This window comes from Amphiura filiformis, chromosome 3 (assembly GCF_039555335.1).
Source record: "Amphiura filiformis chromosome 3, Afil_fr2py, whole genome shotgun sequence".
NCBI classification, from domain to species: Eukaryota; Metazoa; Echinodermata; class Ophiuroidea; order Amphilepidida; family Amphiuridae; genus Amphiura; species Amphiura filiformis.
The window spans coordinates 26,401,988-26,426,705 of record NC_092630.1 but is presented as its reverse complement, the minus strand read 5'-3'; the positions used below and the strand labels follow the sequence as shown (position 1 = coordinate 26,426,705).

At 39.4% G+C, this 24,718-nt stretch overlaps 2 protein-coding genes across 2 annotated transcripts; one reads left to right on the top strand and one right to left on the bottom strand.

The window, feature by feature from the left end:
* Window positions 1-3,356: 3,356 nt before the first annotated feature.
* Window positions 3,357-12,898, bottom strand: LOC140147154 (mitochondrial mRNA pseudouridine synthase RPUSD3-like). The gene is made up of 8 exons (XM_072168935.1): window positions 12,374-12,898; window positions 11,482-11,629; window positions 10,827-10,934; window positions 10,335-10,464; window positions 10,109-10,240; window positions 9,725-9,893; window positions 4,261-4,400; window positions 3,357-3,826 (listed from the first exon to the last, which is right to left on the bottom strand). The coding sequence occupies exons 1-8, from the start codon at window positions 12,717-12,719 to the stop codon at window positions 3,623-3,625; spliced, it is 1,377 nt and encodes a 458-aa protein (XP_072025036.1). The 5' UTR covers window positions 12,720-12,898; the 3' UTR covers window positions 3,357-3,622.
* A 54-nt stretch (window positions 12,899-12,952) lies between these two features.
* Window positions 12,953-24,092, top strand: LOC140148279 (uncharacterized). The gene is made up of 4 exons (XM_072170176.1): window positions 12,953-13,083; window positions 21,428-21,594; window positions 22,972-23,196; window positions 23,894-24,092. The coding sequence occupies exons 2-4, from the start codon at window positions 21,453-21,455 to the stop codon at window positions 23,953-23,955; spliced, it is 429 nt and encodes a 142-aa protein (XP_072026277.1). The 5' UTR covers window positions 12,953-13,083; window positions 21,428-21,452; the 3' UTR covers window positions 23,956-24,092.
* Window positions 24,093-24,718: the final 626 nt, after the last annotated feature.

Sequence of the window (24,718 nt, the reverse complement as noted above, 5' to 3'; positions counted from 1 at the left end):
GAAGGAAGCAAGTCATTTTTAGCACACATTTACAGGGTACCTTTTAAATAACACGCTCTAAAAATTAGGAAAACACTAAAGAAACATTCAAATTTCAAATACAAAAAACTTCATCATATATATATATATATATATGGAGACCATTTAAAGTTGGGAACCTTAAAGTTTGGCATGTGCAAAAATATTTTGGCAGGCCGAGAATGGCAAACAATTTTTGGCAGGCTGAGACAGGGGGCAAGCAATTTTTGGCATGCCATTTGAAAATTTTACCCCCACCTGGCTCATAATTATTGCACAGCCCCTTACGACGCTTTCACTTTATATAAAGCGTAAGGACGCATATCCCCATCTGTATGAATCGAACCCTGCACCTGTAGACGAGATCTATAACATGTGACCTGCTCCCACAAAATGGGAGCAGGTCAAGCCAGTAGTGTGTCTTTTGAATGCCCTGTTGTGCATATTGTGCCCCATTCACAAAGGAAACACTTCTGGCTTCAAGGGCGGATCCAGGAATTTTCAATAGAGGGGGCGCCAAGCCACCGTTGCTGCCGCGGCGGCTCGGCGCCCACACAAAGTCAGGCACCGCTCTGCTAAAATACACATAGTCAGGCACCGCTCTGCAAAAATTAGAGGGCGCGCCCCCCTCTAAATCTGCCCCTGGGCTTGCAGATTGCTTCACAAATAAAAATGCAAACACAGCAGCCAGGGGTTCTTAAAAATTAAAACTGAAAATCTTGGGACTTGAAACTCATTCCTTGGAAGCAGGTTACTATCTGGCACTATCTAGCAAAATGAGTCTTTCTTTGATGTTGTAAATAAAATTGATATAAACACATCTAAAGAAATAAGTCCCCCTCTGAAAATTTTGTCATAACATCGTAAAGTAAAACTTTGTACCAATAAAACTTACTTAGAAATAATTACCGGTATATGATTGTTTACTAAGTGTTTTGTGAAAATTAAAGATGTCCATAACTTCATGGCTGAATGAACCCAAATTGAAGACAAAAACTGCCCTTTCCAAAAGTCACAAAGTAGGCATATGCTTGTTAACTGCAAGGCGTATTGGGACAAGGAATGGAACTGGCCATCTTACAACTCACTGTACTGAACTCTGCACCAAGGGGATTTGCATGGCTGAATGATCAAGAATCGATACACATTACAGTAAATGTTCACTTGGTGAGGATTTTAAACTGCACTCAAACACATGGGGTTTTCCATTAGTAACAAGCCATGAATCAACTTCTGTGACAAGCATAGGCCTACTTTGTGACTTTTGAAAAGGGCAGTTTTTGCCTTCAATTTAGGCTCATTTAGCCCTGAAGTCATGGAAATCTCTCATTTTCAAACAGCACTTAGTAAACAGTCATATAATTATTTCAAAGTTAGTTTTATTGGTACAAAACGAAACCTTACAATGTTATGAAGACATGTTCAGAGGGGTACTTATTTCTTTTGATGTGTTTATCACCAAACGTAGTGGTCAAATTCTCATTTTATTGCCTTCAACAATGTGGAAATAATCTTGGGACCATAACTGCAAAGATGATACGATGTTTAGCATAATTTATAGGGAAAGAATGAAAACCAAAATTGATTTTGGGCAATATACGGCTCGTTTTATTTAATCATGTCCCATCTTCATCTTAAATATTCTTAAAATACATGTACCGCATTCATTCCAATAAGGGCACAGGACGCTTAACAAAGTCATTTTGGGTGGGCGCTTATTTCTACCTGGTTTTTTCATAAGGGGCGTTTATTAGAGATATTCTAGTAGCTTTTCTGATGTAGAAAATGTATTGCAAGTTTACACAGGACTTGTAGTCCTCCAGCAATTTCACTGTATTGACATCTATCTTTCATTTCAACATTAATGGTACCCTTTAGCAAATTGAAAACACCCCGGGTGGGTGCTTATTGGGGCATGGGCCCTTATTCGAATGAATACGGTATGAACACTTGACATTAACCAAAAATAAAAATGTTTCAAGTGGAGCGCATGCATTGACTGGTGCAGTTCTTATACATTGCAATTTTCTGAAGTAAAAATACTATCCTGTGTATTGTCAATGAACTAGCCAAAAATGCTGAGTGGATGCAAAGGAAATGTTTAAAGACTTTTTTTGCAATTAAAATTTGATATTAAAGGATACAAAAGGTTTCAATTATTTTATTGAAAACTGATATGCTGTTAAGAAATGTCATGAAAAAGTTAATGTTTTACATCCTTATCCTGATTCCAGAAAAATACAGCACTAATTTCTTCAAATTAATAAGTTGAAAATGAGGTAATTCTAGCAATAAACCAACTAGAACATATAAACTACGCAAAAAAAGTTTCTTTATGGTTGGGAAATTTACCCACTATTAAAATCTAGCCACCAATTTTGTACATTTGGTAAATAATCGTATGCGGGAGATTGTCCTGCGCATTGTGACACCTCAATCACTGCCCTATGACACTCCTGAGAAAGGATATGAATGTTTAAGTAACACGAGGTCGAAAAATGAAAATTGCAAAGAAGCCTATTCAATGGTTTTAGAGCTGATTCACTGATCCAAGACGGTTTCATTATTTCCGCCTTTTCAATTTTAATTTAAAGCATTTTAATTGATGCATGTTGGATAATCCTTTGCTTATTGTGCAGATGAATGATCAAAGACAAAGGTGAGTGGGTACTAAGACATTTACGTTTTGAGAGATGGATTTGGAAAAGGGATTCAAAACAGGTCATGGTTACAGCTGCATTCCTGGAAGCAGAAGGAATTGAGACACTTGAGTGGCCCTCCAGAAGCCCTGATCTTAACCCCTTGGAGAACCTTTGGGATCAGCACAAGAGACGAGTCAACAAGAAGATAAAGGCAGAACTCTGAGCTACTCTGGAGGGATTGGGTCGCATCGTTATCAACGATTGGAACAGGATTGAGCAAGGTTACATTCGACGCCTCATTAGGAGCATGAGACGCCCGCGTGGCTGCTGTAAGGGAAGCCAACGGTGGACACACAAAGTATTGAAAGACTGGTAAAGAAAGAGATTAATCTCAAGTGAAGTTGGAAGCGGCAGTATGATGCCTGAAATGTGCTCAGCAATTAAACAAAAAATGTTATCTGCATGTTTGTTGTTGTTTTTTTGTGTTCTTTTATGCTGAAAACTTGAATAGGCCTTTTGCAATTTTCATTTTTCGACCTCGTGTTACTTAAACATTCATATCTTTTCTCAGGGGTATCGTAGAGTAGTGATTGAGGTGTCAAAATCCGCAGGACAATCACCCGCATGCGATTATTTAGCAAAGGTATAAAATTAGTCGCTAGATTTTAATAGTGGGTAAATTTCCAAACCATAAAGAAACTTTTTTTGCATAGTGTAATAATTGAAATAGCAGCCATGTTGGTAAACAGTTGAAGATGACAGAGGGACAGGTCTCTGGTTCAATTCCACAACCATTCACACATATCACCTGTTTTTTGTATTATCGTGCAAATTGCCACATGGAGGCCACCTGGTCGACATAATTTTATTCAAATGAGGATAAGTGACATCGTATTGCATAGGTCTATTATCTGTGTTTAATGACTATATTTAACCTAATAGTCGATCATAGAATAGTCATTTTATGAATCCTGTAATAATGGTGGTGACAAATTCAGTAATTGCAATGTTTTCCAGAAATAATCTGGTGGAGGGACTCTGATACAAACATCCTTGTTGCCTTTCCATTTCGGTAATGTAACATCATACCAGTGAAGATGTAGAGGCAGCATGTGTATGAGACCACTGCGGAGAAGCAATGCTTGCTTTAGTTGAGGTCCAATGTCCTGAAAAAGAATCAAACAAGTTATATCTAGATTAGTTTCTCTTATGTAACATATTAATGAATACACAGAAAATATATCATTTTGTGCAAATTTACTGAAATCATCATGAACTTCCAACTAATCTGTGGATTTCAACTAACAGATGACAGAACATTCATTTATGAAAATCCAAATTACTACAGTAATGAGTAGAGTATTGTTTTAACTTGATCTTTGAAATTACTCCAAATGATACATCCACAAGATGGTGTGACAGAAAAATACACCATTAATTATTCTGAAGACATAAAATGTATATCAATAAGTTCATAAAAACTCATAAAGCACATCTATTCATTCTCAATCATAATGCACTTTATGCATCAAATGTAATAAAACCATAATATCTTTATCAGTGTGACCACACCCTGAACCCTGTGGAACACCAAACCTACCTGTGTAGCTGGTAGTGCCTCATATGGATCCAAGGGTACTGGTAAGCCTAATATCTTGCCTATTCTGCTTGAGTATATGTGATCACCAAGTACTGGATGAAGTCTGTGACTCAGATGAACTTGAAGTTGATGCTTGCAGGCTATGTGGAAAAGAAAGAAACCCATCATTTGTTTTAAATCAATTACCGTATTCATTCCAATAAGCGCCCAGGGCGCTTAACAAAGTCATTATGGGTGGGCGCTTATTTTTTACATGGTTTACCCAATTTTTTCCTAACAGGCGTTTATTAGAGACAAATTTACATACGTTATAAAAGGGTCCTGAGACGTTCCAGTAGCTTTTCTGATGCAGATAATATATTGCATGTTTACACAGGACTTCTAATCCCCCAGCTATTTCACTGTTTCGACGTCTATCCGTCACTTCAACATTAATGGTACCCTTTAACAAATTGAAAATACCCTTGGTGGGCGGCTAATTGGGGCATGGGCGCTTATTGGAACGAATACGGTACATTGAATTAGGGGCATTACCAGTTATGGGTAGAGGCAAGGAGGATAGATACATGTAGAAAAGAGAAGAAATAGATTACGTAATGCTTTGTTCCTTTGATGCCGATTAGAGATTGCGACAGGCTATTCATAAAAGTGGTACCATTGTTTTGAACAAAGGGCAGTGAATGGGTTCCGCCATTAAATTGGTCACTGATCCGGCTTCATATTAACGCTTTACCCAACAGGCGAGTATAAATAAGTGACAACAATACCATTGTACTCACGTATCCCAAATGTGCGCTTGTGCGGGTCTGAAGTCTATAATGGAGGCTTTAGTTGTCGATATAATCTTTTTATCACCCACCTGACTTTAGACGCTTCATTTAAATAAATTGAATGCCCCTGCTGATCGACTACACATCAGAATGTATTAGCTGCCAGGTTCACATTTCTATAGTATTCTATAATGGTAATCGCTGCGTATACATGTACGCGTAAGTATAGGCCTATAAAGGTTTTTTTTCACAAATGTCCATTTATCTTTTATTTTAAGAAGGAGACTGGCATAGAAATAGCGGCGGTGGTAGGGGGTGGGGGAAGATTCTCCCCTGTGAGGAGTCTTGAGAGGGGATATGAGGGAGGAAAAGGGGAGGAGGGATATGGAGAATGAGGGAGCCTACAGGAAGGAAGAAAGAGGACAAATGAAGAGAAAGAAATAATGAGAAGTAAATAAAATAATAGAAAGATAAGGACATATTTATATTGGAATGACAGGGAGAGTGAGAGATGACAAAAAGAAAAGAAGAGGGGGAAGAAGGCAAGAGAGAAGGATAGCGAGGGAGTGATAAAGTTAGTGTAGGCCTAGGAAAGAATAAATACAGAGAAAGAAAATAAAGGAAAATAAATGTAATAATAATTATTATAAAACTTAAAGGGACCATTGAAAGAAAAACATATTTGGTATCAAAATAAAGCTAATAACATATAGAATCCATTTCTAAAATGATAAATAATTTTCCTTTATTTTACCCCCCAAATCAGCAAATAAAGACAAAGCGCCCAATGTCGCGTCGTTCCCCCCAATTCATATGTGCAGAGACACGTGGCAACCCCTGTGACGTCAAAGTGGTTATCCTTTCCGCTGCATGGCAAAACTGCATAGTCCAGACTTGGTCCAAACCAACGCATTAACGTGTTTACAGCAATGAACTTTTATGTGCCTTTTAGGCCTAACAAGTATAATTTTTTATTAAAAAGGATATTAGCCTATAATATAAATTACAAAGCTACAATGACTTCTATGATAGGCCTATATATAAATTCTAGCTAGGCCTACAAAATTGGCCAACAACGGGGAAACATAAGTAAGTTAGGCCTAGGCCTTCATATTGACAAAGTCAAAGCTGTCAGTGCTAGCTGCTCGGCGTTTGCAAGAGAGTATCATTTGTTTTGACTGAGGCATTCTGATATATATCAACTCTTTACTTATATTTCCTCTGAAATACCTGGTGAGAATAGGAAAGAGAAGGCAATGATGTTTCGGGTTAGCCCATGACATGCCACTTAATTTCTTTAGGCCTAATTAGCCTACCTCCCGGGCATGCGGCCTAGGTTAGGCCGTATAAAATTAATATTTTGGTTCTCGTCCAGAGGATTTTCATGAATTGATGAGGGAGGGAGGTGGTTTTTTTTTCAGTGTAAAATCAGCATTGTCTGCAGTTTTTGGTCTTTTCCAACAGTGCTCGAGGAAACGATAGCTAACGATGACGCACTTTTTTTTTTCAAATGTGAGATTCTGAGGGATAAACCCCCCTAGAGTAGGCCCTACCACAAAAAGACTTGGAAGTGGCCCTTAGCGCTTGTTCTCTAATAAACTTATTTTTAGGCCTATGTATGAAAAATTCATCAATCATTCCAAAGTCTAAAATAATTGAAAAATCTATTTAAAAAAATCGCTCCGTGTAGAGACACACTTATGGGACCAGGTTCAAAACAAAAGTCAGGCTCGGGAGAGCGAGTTGGCGTGATTGTTTCCTCGCCTTGCACCACTACTGAGGTCCCGGGTTCAACTTCAAGCCCCTAGCGCGCGGCCCAAAGACTCTTGTGAACTTGGTTTATCTCGATCCCGCAGGTTTTCTTCGGGATCTCCAGTTTCCTCATGCTTCTCAAAAATCGGTGATTAGTTGTTTGGTTATCAAAAACTTCCTTCACCCAATGAAATTTGGGGAGCTGAAAAGATAATTGGTGGATGTTACAATCGAAGTGCGGCTAGATTTGCGACAGGTTCGGCAGCATCCAGCCTAGATGATGCGATCTGATTGTAGGCCTACCATGGCAGCGAAATTACAGCGCTTTGAACCCTCCGAGATCTGGGAAAAGGCGTTATTATATAAAAGCCGAAAAAGCCTATGAAAAATGAGAAACAAATTTGAAGATAAAGAACCACGAGAGGAACATATAGGCCTAAAGGCCACTCCAAACAATCATATGAACAATATTTACTGTCAGCCTTTAGTTTACGTTATGGAAATGCTTATAGGCCTAATCCAATCTCAACTCCCACTGATACTTGAAAGTGCAAAGTTTTATCAAAGGTAGGCCTACAGTTAGGCCTACAAAGTGTATGTTGATTGGGTAAATCTTGTAAAATACAGCGCGCCTGGCTGAATATTTCGTTTTTAGAAATGACTGACATCAATTTCGCATAGCCTAGGCCTACCCCGGTCCTAACCATCCATGGATTAAAATAAGTGTACGCCTATAATATTTCCCATTTGATGTTTGTAGCATAATAGGCTTTTTGAAGACCTATGTATTAATGTTTGTAGGCGCTCCTCGTAATTTATTTCAAGAACAGCTTGCATGTCATGTTCTTCTGAACCAACTTCTTCATCTGTCGTTCAGCTACTGCCCCAGTGCCAACGGCTCAAATAATATTGGCAAGTCTCCGGTATAACACATGGTAGGCCTATAGAGGAATAAATTTGCAAAATAAAAGGGCCTAGGCCTACTTTGCATTGTTTGGGGTATGAAAATAAGCACTTTTGAAAGTTAACTTATGGAAGAAAAAGCTTTTTTATACCAATTGTCAGGTTTTGGAAAAATAATCATCTCTTGAATATTTTTAAGGTAGGTCCTACGGAAAAAAATACATAGGCCTATAATAATAATACCCATGGGAGGTGCTCGTGCCGGCACATCATCGGCAATTTATGTACGTATTGCGACAAATCTTGGCGATATCCCCTCAACATCGTCACTTTATCATACATAGGCCTATAGGCATACTCATAATTAGTTTTATGGTTTTATATATGCCATGTAGGGCCTACATAAAGTCATCGGAATCATATCTTGGTCATGTTGACCGGGGGGTTGAATTTATGAATAAGTAAAATAGGAAGCTGCATGCTTGATGATGATTTAAAAAAAACAATTGATCGTCCCCGCCTGCTTCCTTTCGCATGGCATTGTAATTGAGTGAGTCTGAAATGTTTAATGGTATTTTCTTTATTATAAGGGAAACCCTTCTTTTTTTAAATGTTTCAAAAGTTAATAATATTATCAATAGTTTAGATTTGCTTCTGTCCAATAAGCATTTCAATTTAGAGGCTTTGTTTTAATCATCTTCTCAGAGAACCATCAAATAACAAGAGCCTCGATCCTATCATCCTCCTCTACAAATTACACAACTAGTAGGCCTAAAAATGTCCGGGAATAATACATAGGCCTAAATGATCCATTTGCATTGTAAAAAATAACTAATAAATAATAAATAAAAAGGCCCTCCACTTCCTCTTTTTGATAACATATGGACAATCAACTGGAATTTTGTTTTTACTTGACCTTTAAATAATTATAAGTGGTTGTATTACCATGATTATTGCATCTGATATTTAGATCGCGATCGCTGTTGTCAAATTATCCCGGCAAAAAGTCAACGCAACACAAAACGCGTAACCACAATGACGTCATCAGGAAAGCGCACAATTTTCTACTTTTGATAATTGACGCGCGATGTAGCGTCGGAAGGGGGTAAATCGAGTACGTTGTTTTCATTGTATTTTTATTTCTAAAATAGTTAGTTCTTCAATTGTTTTAGATCTTGATTCTATATTTTATGGGCTTTATTTTGATACCAAATCATATTTTCTTTCAATGGTCCCTTTAACACATAACAGCACTAAGCAGCCATTCGATGACATCAATGCCGTTGTGTGTTACGTAATTAATGAGCCCAGTCAGATGTATTTCGCACCTGCCAAGCACAAGTCACCCAATGTAATGTACACTCTCATGAATATTGATTGGCAACATTTTCCAATATGTCAGCGCTCTAATCGGAAACAATAGACCCTGCAGAGCGTTGGGTAGAGGGGCCTCAGTGCCCTCTCGGAAATATATGGGTGAAATTGGAACAGTTATTTAAATTTCAAATTGGGCTTTAGTTCCCATTCAACTGGCATATATATCTAATTTCCAAGTTTTGTCGAGGTATTTCCTCAAAATATCAAGCCCTATCTCAAGAGCCACTGAACCAATACTGGCTTGTTTGTACTCATTTTAATTCATTTTTCATGCTGATTCCAAATACAGTCATGAAAATGTATAATTATGAAATTTTTTTAATTAAAAAAAAATTGAAATTTGTCGTCTGCAGTCGACACACGCATGGAGAGTTAAGCATGTTTTCCAAATTGAACAGAATAACAGGCTTTTATTCTTAACTTAATTCCATAACACACAGTGTACAAACTGATTGTTCCATAGACCAATAAATAGAATCAGATAGCACCCAACAGACGAAGTCCCATGCTTTGTATGCAATGAGAATTCTTGCATAATCAGATTTTTCATAGCAAAAATACGAAAGACTTTTACAGAGATGTATTCTAATGCTGCAACACAAAATAGTCACTAACTTTCAAACAGCAGTTCATATTTCAAATAGCTTTATATATAGGTATACCTGAATGTATTTTAAGTTCTACCAGAGCACAATTCAATTCTTCATTCCTGCATACCACATTGTAGTGAGTTTCAGCTTTCTTATTCACTTCCATATGTTTGGATGGTTTCCAGCTAGGAACATGTTTCCTCTTAAAACTAGCCTTGCTTGGATCATGCCTAATTACTCCCTGAAAAACAAAAGAAGATCCAGTTAAATGGAAACAATGATGTTAACATTTTCTCATATTATTTACATAATTATATGAATTATTAAAATTCTTTTTCTAGAAACTTAAATTTAGACAGGGAATTTGTTTGAATCAAAGTCTACCTAAGACAATGATGCAAAGGGAAAATTCATATAGCACTTTCAATTCAAGCTGCAAATTCTAAAGATCCTTACCAGCACTTGGTCTCCAATCTTCTCAAATCCTATAGTTTCACTGATGATATCTGTGTGCAAATTTAAAACAGGTGAAACATAATATGTGAATACTTTGACAGTACCATAGTTGAAGAAATACCCAGGGGGCCACTTGTATTTCAAGTTGTACCCAAAGCAAGTACTTTATGTACTACGTCGAAAATCACAGCATATTTTTTTTGTCGGCATACCAAGTTTAGCTAACCTTTTTGAGTAACATCTGTATGATTAAGATGACCTCTCCCGGTCTCCCCCCTACCCCCGGAGAGTATGAGGGGGGACTGGTAACTGTTGTCTTACCGTGCTCCTGTGATGGAATGCCTACTGTAATAGCCCTGTATGGATATCAACAAAGGACAGAGTACAAAGATTGAAGACTTAGTAATTGGGATCAAAGAAGTTGTGCTTATTTTACAATTTTATTACATGATATGTTTCAAACATTATAAACCTCCGATAATAATTTTAATGTCATATCATAGTGTTAACATGTCCTACCCAGGCCTGTTGCCAGGATGGATATATTTGGGAGGTGGTAGTGCAGGACTTCCAAAAAATTTAAGTGGTGCTACAGATCTGGTCCTGAGAAGTCCTAACAAGTGTGAAACCTCCTCAGAAGGAGACTGTGACCTGTCGCACACTGGTTGGAAACCCCTGCAATATATTTACATCTTTCAGTTAAATTTATACAACTTACCAGTATCTTCTACATAGGCTTTTTGACTTTTTGGCAGCAGACAATGCTTCAGACAGTTCTCCTGCACAAGCCTTGTTGTGTCCTAACAGTAGCAGGCCTGAAGCCTCCCTGCAATGAAACAAGCAGTGTGTAAACAATCAATCCCAAATGCAAACATATCCCAAAGATACATACAGATTACAGAATCCCTCCACTGTCTGCACAAATATATTGTTGTGTATCTTATACACAACACTGTTCATGTAATTGCTGGTCTGCACAAGTTATAACATCTGTATGATATCACACACAAAAAAATCTGTTCCTGCTTAAATATAAAGTTCAACTTCAAAAATAATCAGTATTAAGGTTATACTAGGTTTAAATAAGCCAAAATTATTTATAACAAAACTAGTTTCCTTCCAGGGAAGAGAGAGGCCAAAATTATATTGTTTCTTGTGATCAATTTTAGTTTCATCCACTTTTGTGTTACAGAGGCAGAAGGAGGGAGGAGACAGGTTTGTAATAAAACCAATCTTTTGGTTTATTCTGGAAGTATGAGCTCAACCTAACAGCAATTTAATAAACCATTTGATATTTGTTTTTCTTTATCATGTAACGTAAGTTTTCTATGCTGGGGCAATGACCATGTAAATTATAAAAGTGGCACTTGTACCTTTCTGGTCCTGTCACAATCTCCGCTGATGGATGACCTATTGCTTCTGCTACCTCTGGCAACATGGATACAAATGTCACCTCATCATCTGACTTCTGACCTCCAGATATTGGTAGTCCTGGTGGCTTGCTTATTGCAATTATATTATCTACAAATAAAGCACAGAATAAAGATGACAAAAAATATTAAAAAAAACAGTAATTCATTTATAAAATAATGATGAAGACTGCAACAATCACAAAATATAAAGACACTGTCATTTCAATGATGTGTATACTGTATAGTTCTTTGTTCAATTTCTTCCTCAGTCCAGATTCTCAGTCAATTTATAACTTTTCATGCTTTAAATTGCTTTATCAAGAAATTGGTGTAAATTAATGCAACAGATCAGACATGACTTTAAAATTAAAGAATTACATGATGCACTTGAAGAAAAAGCTATACCATTTTTCGCCCTGATGTGGCAGTACTGTCAGTGTGCATGCGCACTTCATCACTAGCGTTCAATTAAAGCGCTGGCGTACATACACATGCACAAATGGTATAGATGCGTGAGCAAACCGCTGCTTCAACACTTTGACGTCACTGCCACATCAGGGTGAAGAATCGAAAATGAATAAAGTTAATTTTTTATTACTTCCGTGGTCCGGGTACGCGCTGGTGAATTGCGATCGCGTAGAAGTAACAAGGTCGCCTACTACGCGCCGCGCCGAAGACCAATGGAATGGGTCAACCGGCTTGTTGTCAAGTGAGTTGATCAGCCAATCAGCGTGATTGTTTATTTCTTCTGTGTGTATGCTCGTCTACGCTAGGTGCACAGCTCTGACCACGGAAGGAATACAAAATTAACTTTAGTGCTTTAAAAGTAATAGTATATTAAGTAGAATCTCACCTTGAACAACAGCAGATTTTACAAGACAATCAATCAAATCACTTTGTTGCATTTTTTGTGGGACTGGAACACCCGGATCTTTTAGAATACTACCTAATCCATCTAAAAGTTGCTTCTTACGAGCCCTTTTTGCCTTCTTTTTAAGTTTAGCTGAATCTTCTTCTTGTCTAATTGATTTCTGTGCAGCTTCTGCATGGGCATTTGTACACAAACATTGGCATGATTGAAAATGTGATGATGCCCAAATTGATTGGAGCTGTACAAGATTTCCGTACGTCTGATTAGAGTATCCTCTGTTGGATACTAAAGAAAACTTCCTTAATAACACAAACATTGATTTATTCATCTTAATCGTACTTGTTTGAAGCAGAAAACACACATTTAGTTGCAGAAAAAATTGTCCTCAACATGAATCACGGGCTGTACATTATGATAACCACAGCTATGTTTACAGTCGCTGTGCCAGATAGAAAGATCACTGTAGATAGCAGAAAATAACACAAGCATTGAAGCTTCAATTTGTAGCAGAGGTTACAATTAATTAAAGCCCGATTTAGCTGGTACCCAGTCAATACTCCCTACATTCACAAATACAGCAAATTGAGCCACGTAAACCTTGGAACCTGGGCACGTTGCGTGATTGTGAAATTACATTTTGCTGTGTTGAATATTTTAGGGAAAGATTTTCTTGTCAATATTTCTTCAAACAGGTAATTTTGTAGCATACTAGGTAATTCAGAATAGTAATATATGATTACCGTATTGCATGTGTTGCGAGGAACTAGTTGTTCCATCGTATAATTCACTGAATTTGGAGTGAATTTTAAGCATCGATTCAGCATGTTCAAACAATATGATATCATCATGATCATGATATCACGATATACATGTACCGTATATCAAATTGTACATGTAGGTAAGCTTATAAAACAAATACCGTCTAATTTTTCATCAAACCTTTTTATATATCAAATTAAAGCCCTTGACTACAGAAAGCTAAAACTGAAAACCGTTTTGTCACAGCGCTTTCTGTAACAAAGAATTTACGTCTTATCAAAGTTTGACTTACTTTGTCAAAAACATTTTAAATGATTTTAATTTTAATTTTTTTATTTTAGCCAAATATCGGTGATTTTGAGATGAGAAATTTAGAAGCCTGCTGGTAATACTGATATAGACCTTTTTCCAGACGTCACCGCTATTGTATTGGGTCCAGCATTCAAGTCATCGCGCCCAAACCAGGGTTCCTTCCTTCCTTCCTTAAAAGTGCAATGGCCAATGCTCACATGAGTGAGAACAGGCGCACTGCGTAGTGTGCATGGGCCGGAACAATAAACGTAGCATGAAACTGAAGACAGGTGCAAAATATATATACAGATGTGCGAGTAAAAACTGGGCTGGTGATGAGACTACCACAGTGGAGAATCCCTCAACATGGTCTTAAAGCTGTCGAGAGATTGGTAGTTTGCTGGATCCACTGGGAGCTTGTTCCAATCCCGGATGGTGCGTGGGAAGAATGAATTAGCAAACACTGAAGAGTTGGTGTGGGGTTGCAAGAACCTGGATGAATGGCCTCTGGTAGATGAACGATGATGGATGAGATATTGGTTCCATGTGATATCAACCAGGTCAAATCTGATCTTGTACATCATCAGTAGGCGACTGCAAACGCGGCGGTCCTGTAGCGATGTCCAGTTCAGGTTGCGGAGCATTGAGGTGACGCTACTTCTTCTGTCGTGAGATTCCTGTGACAAAGCGGGCAGAATTTCGCTGCACCTGTTCGAGCTTCTTTGTATTACGCTGTGTGTGGGTATCCCAAGCTGATGCTGCATACTCCACAGTAGGTCTGATGAAGGTTGTGTAGGCTGCTTCCTTAACTTTCTGACTGCAGTGGCTGATGTTGCGTGACAGGAAAGCCTTGGTTGCATTTGCCTTCTTGGTGACGGTGTCCACATGAGTGTTGAAACTCAGTCTGGAATCAAGATGGACGCCCAGATATTTAGCTGAGTTGACAGTCTCCAGTGTGTGGCCATGGATGGAATAGGACGCTGGAGTGGGCTTATGCGTTTGTTGGTCACCTGCAATACTTGGCACTTTGTTTCGTTGAAGCTCATTAGCCAGTCAGATTCCCACTTCTGGAGAGCGTCAAGGTCATGTTGAAGAGCAGCTGAGTCCCCTGGAGATGTGATGTTTCGATAGATGAGGCTATCATCGGCGAAGAGTCTTGTTGTGGAGTCAGAGACACAATCAGGAAGATCGTTGATGTAGATAACAAACAGCAGGGGTCCTAACACGCTGCCCTGTGGGACACCAGATGTTACAGGTGCTTCAGGGCTCTTACTGCCATCAACTGCAACTGATTGGGATCTGCTGGAAAGAAAGTCTCTGATCCAGTTGAGAGAACTACCATGGACGCCGTAGTGTTCCACTTTCTTCAGTAGGTGACGATGCGAAACCTTGTCGAATGCCTTCTCGTAGTCTAGGAGAATCACGTCAGTCTGGGATTTGTTATCCAATCCTTTGGCCAGGTCATCCAAGGTGACAATGAGCTGGGTTTCGCAAGATCTTCTTTGGCGAAATCCGTGTTGTGCGTCAGATAGAATCTTACATGTGTTGAGATGACGAATAACGGCACAGTGCACGATATGCTCACATAGCTTGCATAAGACTGAAGTGAGGGAGATTGGCGGTAGTTGGCTGCATCAGAACGGCTGCCCTTCTTGAAGATCGGAACAATCTGAGCTTTCTTCCACTGGGATGGAACCTTGCCTTGATCGATGGAAGCTTGAAATAGAAGTGTCACTACAGGAGAGATTTCTTCTGCTGTTTCTTTCAGTAGCTTTGTTGGTATGCCATCGGGTCCAGATGCTGAGAAGGGCTTCAGGTTTCTGAGTAGCTTGGTAACACCATTCCTGTCTACGGTGATGCTGTCCATGGAGGGATGTTGTTTGTGATCAAGATCAGGTACAGTAGAGCCGTCGTCAACAGAAAACACAGATGTAAACTGCCGGTTGAGTATAGCAGCTTTGGTCTTGGGGTCAGAGTGTAGGAACCCACCTTCCTTCAGTGGAGCAACGCCCATCTGGTCACATCTCTTCGACTTAATAAGGGCGCCAAGCCTCTTATTACGCCTACTGCTAGGATCACTGTGCACTATGTCATAGATGTACTTGTTGTATGACCTTGGCATGTCTTCTGGGATTCTTTCTTTAGATGTTTGAATCGAAGCCAATCCCTCTCCTTGTTGGTTTTACGAGCTTTACGATAGGCTCGCGCCTTGCGTCTGGTGGCCCGCTTAGTGCTGGAGTTAAACCAAGGTTGGTTGTGTCTGGTTGAGCTAAATTTCGAAGGCACACAGTCCTCTATGACTCTTTCCAACTCGTGTTGAATGGCATGGGCTAATTCCTCCACTGGGGTGGAAGTAGTAAACTCAGACGTGAAATGACTGGCCCATTTCTTGATTCTGTCACGTATGGCGTCAAGGTCAGCTCTTTTCCACAACAGGATCTTGCGGCGAACTGGCTTTCTTCTGTGAGCCCTTACATTAACATCCATATAGATGACATCATGGTCGCTTAGGCCTGGTAAACCTGAGCATCTGTTAACCAGGGAGGGTCTATTAGTCACTATAACGTCCAGGATATTATCGCCTCGTGTTGGGAAATCGATCAACTGGTCGAGTCCTGCACGATCCAGGTCTTGGAGGAAGGACTCATTTATTGAAATTCTGTACTGATGCGAGATGATGCTGCCGGTGATCCAGTCAATGTCTGGAAGATTAATATCACCAGAGATCCAAATTGCAGCTCCTGGATTGGTCTGGCACAATTGAATGATGGTACGGTTCAATTCGTCCATGTAGTCTTGGTCATTGTTTGTTGGACGGTACAGTGATGCAACCACAATAGACTGCTTGCCATTTAGTAATTTTGCCTACTGCTAGGATCACTGTGCACTATGTCATAGATGTACTTGTTGTATGACCTTCGGCATGTCTTCTGGGATTCTTTCTTTAGATGTTTGAATCGAAGCCAATCCCTCTCCTTGTTGGTTTTACGAGCTTTACGATAGGCTCGCGCCTTGCGTCTGGTGGCCCGCTTAGTGCTGGAGTTAAACCAAGGTTGGTTGTGTCTGGTTGAGCTAAATTTCGAAGGCACACAGTCCTCTATGACTCTTTCCAACTCGTGTTGAATGGCATGGGCTAATTCCTCCACTGGGGTGGAAGTAGTAAACTCAGACGTGAAATGACTGGCCCATTTCTTGATTCTGTCACGTATGGCGTCAAGGTCAGCTCTTTTCCACAACAGGAGCTTGCGGCGAACTGGCTTTCTTCTGTGAGCCCTTACATTAACATCCATATAGATGACATCATGGTCGCTTAGGCCTGGTAAACCTGAGCATCTGTTAACCAGGGAGGGTCTATTAGTCACTATAACGTCCAGGATATTATCGCCTCGTGTTGGGAAATCGATCAACTGGTCGAGTCCTGCACGATCCAGGACTTGGAGGAAGGACTCATTTATTGAAATTCTGTACTGATGCGAGATGATGCTGCCGGTGATCCAGTCAATGTCTGGAAGATTAATATCACCAGAGATCCAAATTGCAGCTCCTGGATTGGTCTGGCACAATTGAATGATGGTGCGGTTCAATTCGTCCATGTAGTCTTGGTCATTGTTTGTTGGACGGTACAGTGATGCAACCACAATAGACTGCTTGCCATTTAGTATTTTTGCCGCAACAAATTCCGCTCCAGTCTGAATGTCAATCTGGTGGTTGTTAAGGCTGTTATGGATGCCCAGTATAACACCGCCATGGCCGCCATCTCTGTCGCAGCGGTACATGTCGTAACCAGGTGGGAATACTTCTCCTTGGGCGATGGTTGGTTTGAGCCATGTCTCGCAACCATAGATCACATCTGGCTTAACTGCTTCAACCATACTCCAGAATTCTTCGCGTTTTGAGTAGATACTCTGGAAGTTAATCTCCAGTAAGCGGAGGTTTTGAAAGGATTGCTGTTTACCTTGTTTACTAGGCGATGACTTGGCCAATGGTGAGCCCGGGTGGCAGGAGCTGGTAGAGCTGGGTTCACAGTTTGCTCTCAAATAACCGGGTCCACTTTTTTATGCTGGACCCATTCGATTCAAATCCCATTTAGTTGAAATTTGCGGGTCCCAAATTGATTTTTGTGGACCAAATTGTACTTATGTCCGAAACTTCAGAAACACCCGGAAATGTTTTTCAGTACTGGCGCAAACGATAAATTATATTAAAGTATGCTGATTTCGGCACCCAAAACTTTAATACCAACAACGAGTGAAATTACTGGGTAAAAGACGACTTGCCGCGATCGGCCGACTTTCTCATAAAAAACTAAAATTACTACCTAACAACATGCACTACTTTAATCATCTAATTATTTGGTTATTTTGTTATATTTGCTCGGTTGAAATATACAACTACCGCAAAAACGTGTTTTCGCGACGTCACCAGGTTGACCCTGTTTTGTTGACATTATTATTGTAACATAATATTTGCACGATCCGAAAAAAAGCGCAAGTCAACCTCTTCCACAATTCCCTCGTATCGCTGATCAAATATCTGTGCATGAAATAGTGATGAGGTGTGTATCATGTTGCAGCGATTTTTGTAATTGTATGTAATTTATGAATGAAAATTTGTTTAAAAATGTGCTGTGAGCTGATTGAGCTGGGTTATCGCACAATGACGATCTGATGATATTTTCTATTTCTTGGATGGGATTTTTTCCGGGTCCAAGCACAGCCTGCTGGACCCATTCAGGTTACATAATCTTACTTTTTCCGGGTCCAGTGAGTTCAAAAAGCGTCCTGGACGCGAAAACGCGATAAACTGTGAACCCTGGCCCAAACGCAAATACCGCACCGGTGCGGCATGCGCGATCAACTTTGCGTGACGCAGTGTCCTTGATAGCTTGATCAAGAAATCTACATGTATTTACTATCCACAACGACACGATAGTTGCTATGTGGATAGAAGATAGAGGGTGGAGGTGCTAGTATTTCAATTTGACTTTGTCATTATTGTTGTCAGTTTTCAAACGCATATTGTAAAAAACAATTTTTTAGATTGTCCAATTTGGCTACAATTTCATGATTTAGCTTGGCTAACATTTATGTATCTTAGCTGAAGGGTTTGCTTACTTTTAACCGGAAACACGGGCGCTGAAGAACAAATTCCAACCATATTATGAGTCCTTTTAATTCTGCGATCTTGCTTGATGATTGATTAAAGTTGTTTTGACAACTGCAGGACGATTGACCACTTAAAAATATTTGGGAAAAGCCAACGCTGGGCAAATCAATCGATTTCTTGATTGGCAAACATTGACTTGTCATTGCAAACTGATTTTGACACCCTTCCGGTTTTATATTTTCTTGAACATGTGAGCCAAGGCTCCCGCTAGCCTTCAAAAACTCTGCGTCCGATTGGACGCACAAATGTTAATACCTGGTCGCGAAATGCACGTCCCAGAAAATTTTTGTGCGTCCGTACACATGTTAATATGTGTTGGGCAACAGGGAATACAATTTTACAAAGCCCCCGATTGCTGGTATTGCATCGCATTACATCGCAGTTTGATGCAAATATTTGACTATTTCCTTTCAGATTCCTGATGAAATTTTAAAGATTTATGTAATTTATATTATTGTCAATAACAAATTACATGAATGCAAACTTGCTGACAATGTACGATAGTTTAGAAAGTTGTATTTTTGCTCTCGTGTTTGAGCAAAAGCTTATCACGTCTCGCTGCCGTAAGAATTTTCATTCATTGACTGGTTGACCGGTGACCCGGAAGTGTTACAAAATGGGAGTGGTTAAATGTGAAAGGTCAATAACTTGTGTGCTGATTGGTCCATTGGTCAATATATGCTGCTAAAATATTAATTTATGCATGGTGTTGGCCGATCCAACCCAAGATCGGATCTGCCGATCTCCGATCTGAAAATTAGCAGATCGGGCCGATCCGATCCCGATTCAGATTCCTTAAATGTTATTCTACAACCAGTACAAGTTCATTCAAGTCGGGCCCCAGTATGTAAACGGTCAAAGCTTAATTCCCCAAACCTGTAGCTATGTAATATGATGACCGTTTTTAGAGGTTTTTCATGTCAATATCAACCCAAATAAAATACCATTTTACACCCCAAGTCCCAGCGTTACTCACTCAGTGCCTCCGATTGTCGGAAGTTTAATCATTAATCCATTTCTCTTGATTGTTTTATTCTTCTTTCTTCTCCGCGAATCAACTTTGATTTAAGTGTGTACCAAGTTAGGCGAATCACTGCGCGAATTGATTCGATGACCCTGCAGCTAAATCAGCTCCATCGATATTATTATAATTTATGCATATGACGTATTGGGGAATACCGCGGAATTCCCATCCTGATTGGTTGTGCAGAGTTGTTTACAGAAAGAATTCACGTGTTCGGAGATTAAGAGATGAAATCGTCCGTGTGAGCAGGAGGAATAGCGAGAATGTCGCGATTCTAAAAATAACATGCCCTCAAATTCACCTTGGGAAACCCGACTGCCCCGACATTGAAGGGCGCACGTGTCGAGTGTTAAAGTGTTTACAAATTTTTCCCAGGGACGCACTGTACAGTCGGGAGTGTTGTCACTGAGTGGATAATATTTTATTTTTGGCTTTATTTTTGGAAAATATTAGTTATTGCCCGCGAGCGTGCAAGTTCAATTGATAAATACAACAGCAAGGTTTGCGGTATGTGCAAAAGGTTACAGATGTGAGATGTCAAACAGCAACAAGTCATGACGACAAAAGCGCAAGCACAAGACAGTGAGACACGTGATTGTTTGTTTACATTTTAATTCGGTCTATCAAAGGGTGGATACATACATAAAATACAGTATGAAACGACATGATTCTTGCGGTGGTAACAACATTTTTTGGAAATATATTGGCATTAAATAGTAGTAATGTTACATAAGAAAGTAATGGTAAGCTTAAAGAATTGTTGTGTACTTTTATTACTGTCAAGTTCAGAGATCGGTAAGCTAGATCGGCAGCTGATAGCTCATCTGCCGATTCAGATTCAAGGCCGATGCAGTCCATATCGGCACCGATCTCCGATTCACAGATCGGTATCGGCCAACACTATTTATGCACGATGGAGGTTTAGAAATTTTCATGATTTTTTAGCTAGATATTGAGGTATGCCCATCATTTTAATAAAATTGCTTCATGAACAGTCCTAATTTGACCTTTAAGCAGTCAAGTTAGCTCAATCGATAAGGCGTTCGACTATGGTGCAAGAAGTTGCGGGTTCGAACCCTGGCGGTGCCTAGTACGCTCACATGGAAAAATTGAGTTAGCTTGAAATTCCCCTGGACAAGGAACTCGCTGCTAATTTGTCTCGTTGTAACCTATACGAAACTCGGGGAGCTGATCCTGGTTGCGATGTTTTTTTTTGTGGAATGTCTAGGGTGTGCGCTCTTGAAGCAGCAAAGTCCCTGATTTGTTGTTTAATGGTTTGTGGAGTGATGTGGGGCCGTAGTGGTCAGCGACAAGCTGTTAAGTGCTGAGGCTTGTGGATCAACGTCTAGGCGTTGTGCCTGTGCGTAGCACACTATAAATCATTGCGCTTTAAAAAAAAAATATTTACCAGACTTCTACAGCCTATAGGGGTTCAAGTGAGTTCAAATAATGTGTTGATATGGCCTTGTTTTGTAAAGCTAATGTTCTAAAAAGGTCAATAGCCTTTCTCAACACCTAAAATTATAATTTAGCATCTGTCAAAGGCATTAGTTTTGCCCATCGAAGGAGCAAACTTCCCATCTTAAATGAGGTACATGTAGATGGGTGGCTGGCTAAGACACTGGTTCTTGCTCTTGGTAAGAATCAGCACTACCTGCTCTTGTTCTAGTATCAGTTGATTCTCTTAGAAATACCTTGCAAGAGTCAAAGTGTCAAACCTGGTTCCCATTAAAAACTGCAGATTTCACCATGGAAACAAAGTAAACTATTGGTTTTATGTTGACAATCTCTCACAGATATCCAAGTCACCTGTAATCAGAGATGGCTAAAGGACTAAGAAGTAAGTGGAAGCGCAAGATGAGGGCAATCAAGAGGGAGAAAAATGCACCCAAGGAACTGAAGAAACTCAAGATCATTCTTGGACTACAAGCAGATGACAATCCACGCAAGAGAAGATATAAATGTGAGTTACAACTTGTAGAGAGATTTTTTCCCTTTTGTAAAAATAGCTATGGAAAATCAAAGAATTCTGAATTTCTGAAACCAGTATTCCTCAAGTGAGAAATTTGAACTAAACTGGTCCCAAAAAGTACCTTACCAGGTAAGAAATTCGTCTGTCAAGTTCAAACGACAAATCGTATTATACTGAATAGCATATGAGTGGAAGCGGTGTACATTTCTGTGAGTTTGACACCTCATTTGTGTAAACAGATCAAAACTTTTGAAGTTATGCTCATTTGAACAAGCCTACTATCAAATTTGAAAGTTGCAGGTCCGCCCCAATGAATTCACACAATAAACAGACACATGAAAGGATGTTCAGAACTTTTATTCTTTGTCAACTCACACTTTCCTGCTCAATAGGAAAGTTAGTCATGCAAAGAAGAAGAGGAGAGCACTGATTACACCTGTATACTGCCAACCATCTCAAGTGGTATGAGTGCAACTTTCATTCCAGTGGATAGGTTCGGTTAAATAAGCATAACTTCAAAAATACTCATCCGTTTGCAACAAATGAGGTGTCAAAATTAGCGTAAATTAACACTGCTGCCACTCATATCCCATTTAGTGTAACACAATTTGTCGTTTGAATTTGACAGACAAATTTCTTACCTGGTAAGTTTCTTTTTTGGAGCAGTTTATAATGTACAAACTAGACTCGCTGTACTTCATAATTTACAGACTTTTAAAAACTTCCTTTCAACTGCAAACAAAGGAGAACCAACTTGGAATTGCTCTGTGCGTAATTTACTACATGGTAAATCTGCCATCTTGGTTCGTCAAACACGAAGACCAAAATAGCATCTTTAAAGCTTGAGCATTACAAAGTTTTGTGTGCATTCTTGCCACGTCAGAGTCAATATCTTGCCCTTCCCAGAATCCTTTGCAACATGTCGAATCACCACACTCACATCACTGTGTACACTCAGGTTCCCTTTGTGTTCATGTTGAGAATATACTGGCTAAACATGGGTTGATAGTCAAGAAATGAACATATTTTGCAAGATCTGGATGTGCTCTGTTCATTGAGGTACTTTTTATCACTATCGACCTATGTTGCACTGGATAGCAAATCAGTACAGAAAATTGAAATTGAAGAAATGCATTGTCATGTGGGTGAAGTGTAAGATATTTTCTCTGTGCACTTCCTAATCCTATATGGGAAACACCTTATTCTCCCACACAGGGATTGTAGATTTCAAATGGAATCTCTCATTCAGCTGACCCGATTTAAAATTCACATTTCCTGTATTGAAGAGGCCATGTCTCTCGTAGGAGATGTATGGATTTTAACTGGAATTGCCCAATTAATAAAACACACATAATTTCTCATCAACAGTTGATGACCTCAGAGAACTTATAACAAAGCCAGGGGTGAACCAAGCCACGGGCACAACCTTTGACCTTCGGTTTGTTCCAAGTAAAGATGTTGCTCCAATGGAGGCTGCAAGTGAAAACAAAGAAGAGCAACCAGCAAAGAAAGAAGACAATGGCATGGAAGTTGAGGCTGATAAAGACAATGTGGAATACGTGGAAAATGACATAACAATATTACGGCATCCAGGTAAATATTTGGAAATCTACAGTAATTCTGGAGGTGGGGAGTAAATTTATGGGAAATTTGCTTGCAGGTGGATGACCCGATTGATAGCCTCATCCCCCACTTACCCCATCAAAATGCATATTTTAGTATTAGATCAAAGCTCATATTTTTGTCATTAACATAATTGAAATTAGGCATTCCAAATTGGTACATTGTATATATTTCTGAAGAAATAAAAAAACTGTTGAATTAAAGTAGTGGTAACACCACGTTTTCAGACTAATTTGACAGTTTTTTGATGATATCTTCGAAAATACAAATGATTTGGAAACTAATTTCAAGAAAAATAGGGTCTTTCATGCTGTATAAATATCAGTAATTCCATAAGGAATTAGTCACATTGACAAGGAACATTTACATGTTCTTATTGCCAGACATATTTTATAAAGCATGGGATCTGTTGGATTTGCATCCGGGCCTGATCAGGGTAATGCCTGGCTGTATCTGCAGATGCCAACTGATGCTACAGAACATTTTTTTGATTTGTTGACTTGACATCACCATAGGGTCAAAACCTTAACAACAGAAAGCTGTAGAATTTTGTTATCTCTTTCTGATATTGAGTGTTTCAAATGAAGTTAAGTTTTAATATTCATTGGTCCAAATGTTGAATGTTTACATCTCTAATCTTAATCCATAAATTTTGTTGGTATTACAGAGGCCGAGTCTGACGATGACGAAGAAATACAGAAAAACTGGAGGACAGGCGGACCACACTGATGAGCGAGCACGGCAACTATCCCATATGGATGGCATCGAGGAAAGTCAAGGTGCTTCAGGGGAAGAACAAGAAGAGAAAACGACAGCAGCAGAAGGCTGGTGGAAAAGTCACAAAGAAAGGCAAGAGGAGATGAGGACATTGGGATTATAGAGATTGAACTTTACCTAGTGTATATTTTGGCCCGGACTGGTCAGTGGTGTGTGAAAAATTATAGCGTTATCTACGCACATGTTATCAGGATATCATTGTAAAGTTTGAAACATGTGGTATTACATATAATTTGTCACACATCAGTTGAAATCATGTACAAAGTATATAAGAAGCAGCTATATCGATTGCTCAGTGCCAGAAGTGGGTAAGTGCAATAGCAGTCCTGTGAACATTTGGCAATTAACATACAGTTTACTGTACTCATCTACACATGGCAGCTATTGCACTTACCCACTTTTGGCACTGAGCAGTCGATATGTACTTACTTACAATCAGGGGGAAAATGATTGGTGCACTTTGACAGTATATTGGAACTTTGCTGCTTCAAACCTTCCTCGTTCCCTTCAATCAGTGTTGGGGAGACTGGGATCCCAGTGTCAAAAATGCTTTCATCAATATTGAATTGGGGAGAGAGTGTTGATTTCCCAGAGTATGCTAACAATAAAAACATTATTTTCCTCAATGGTAGGTAATAAGCAACAACCCCATGGTCATGGCTTGAAAAAGTGGGGAATTTGGGAAGCTCCTTCCCAGGAAATGTTGGAGTTTGGA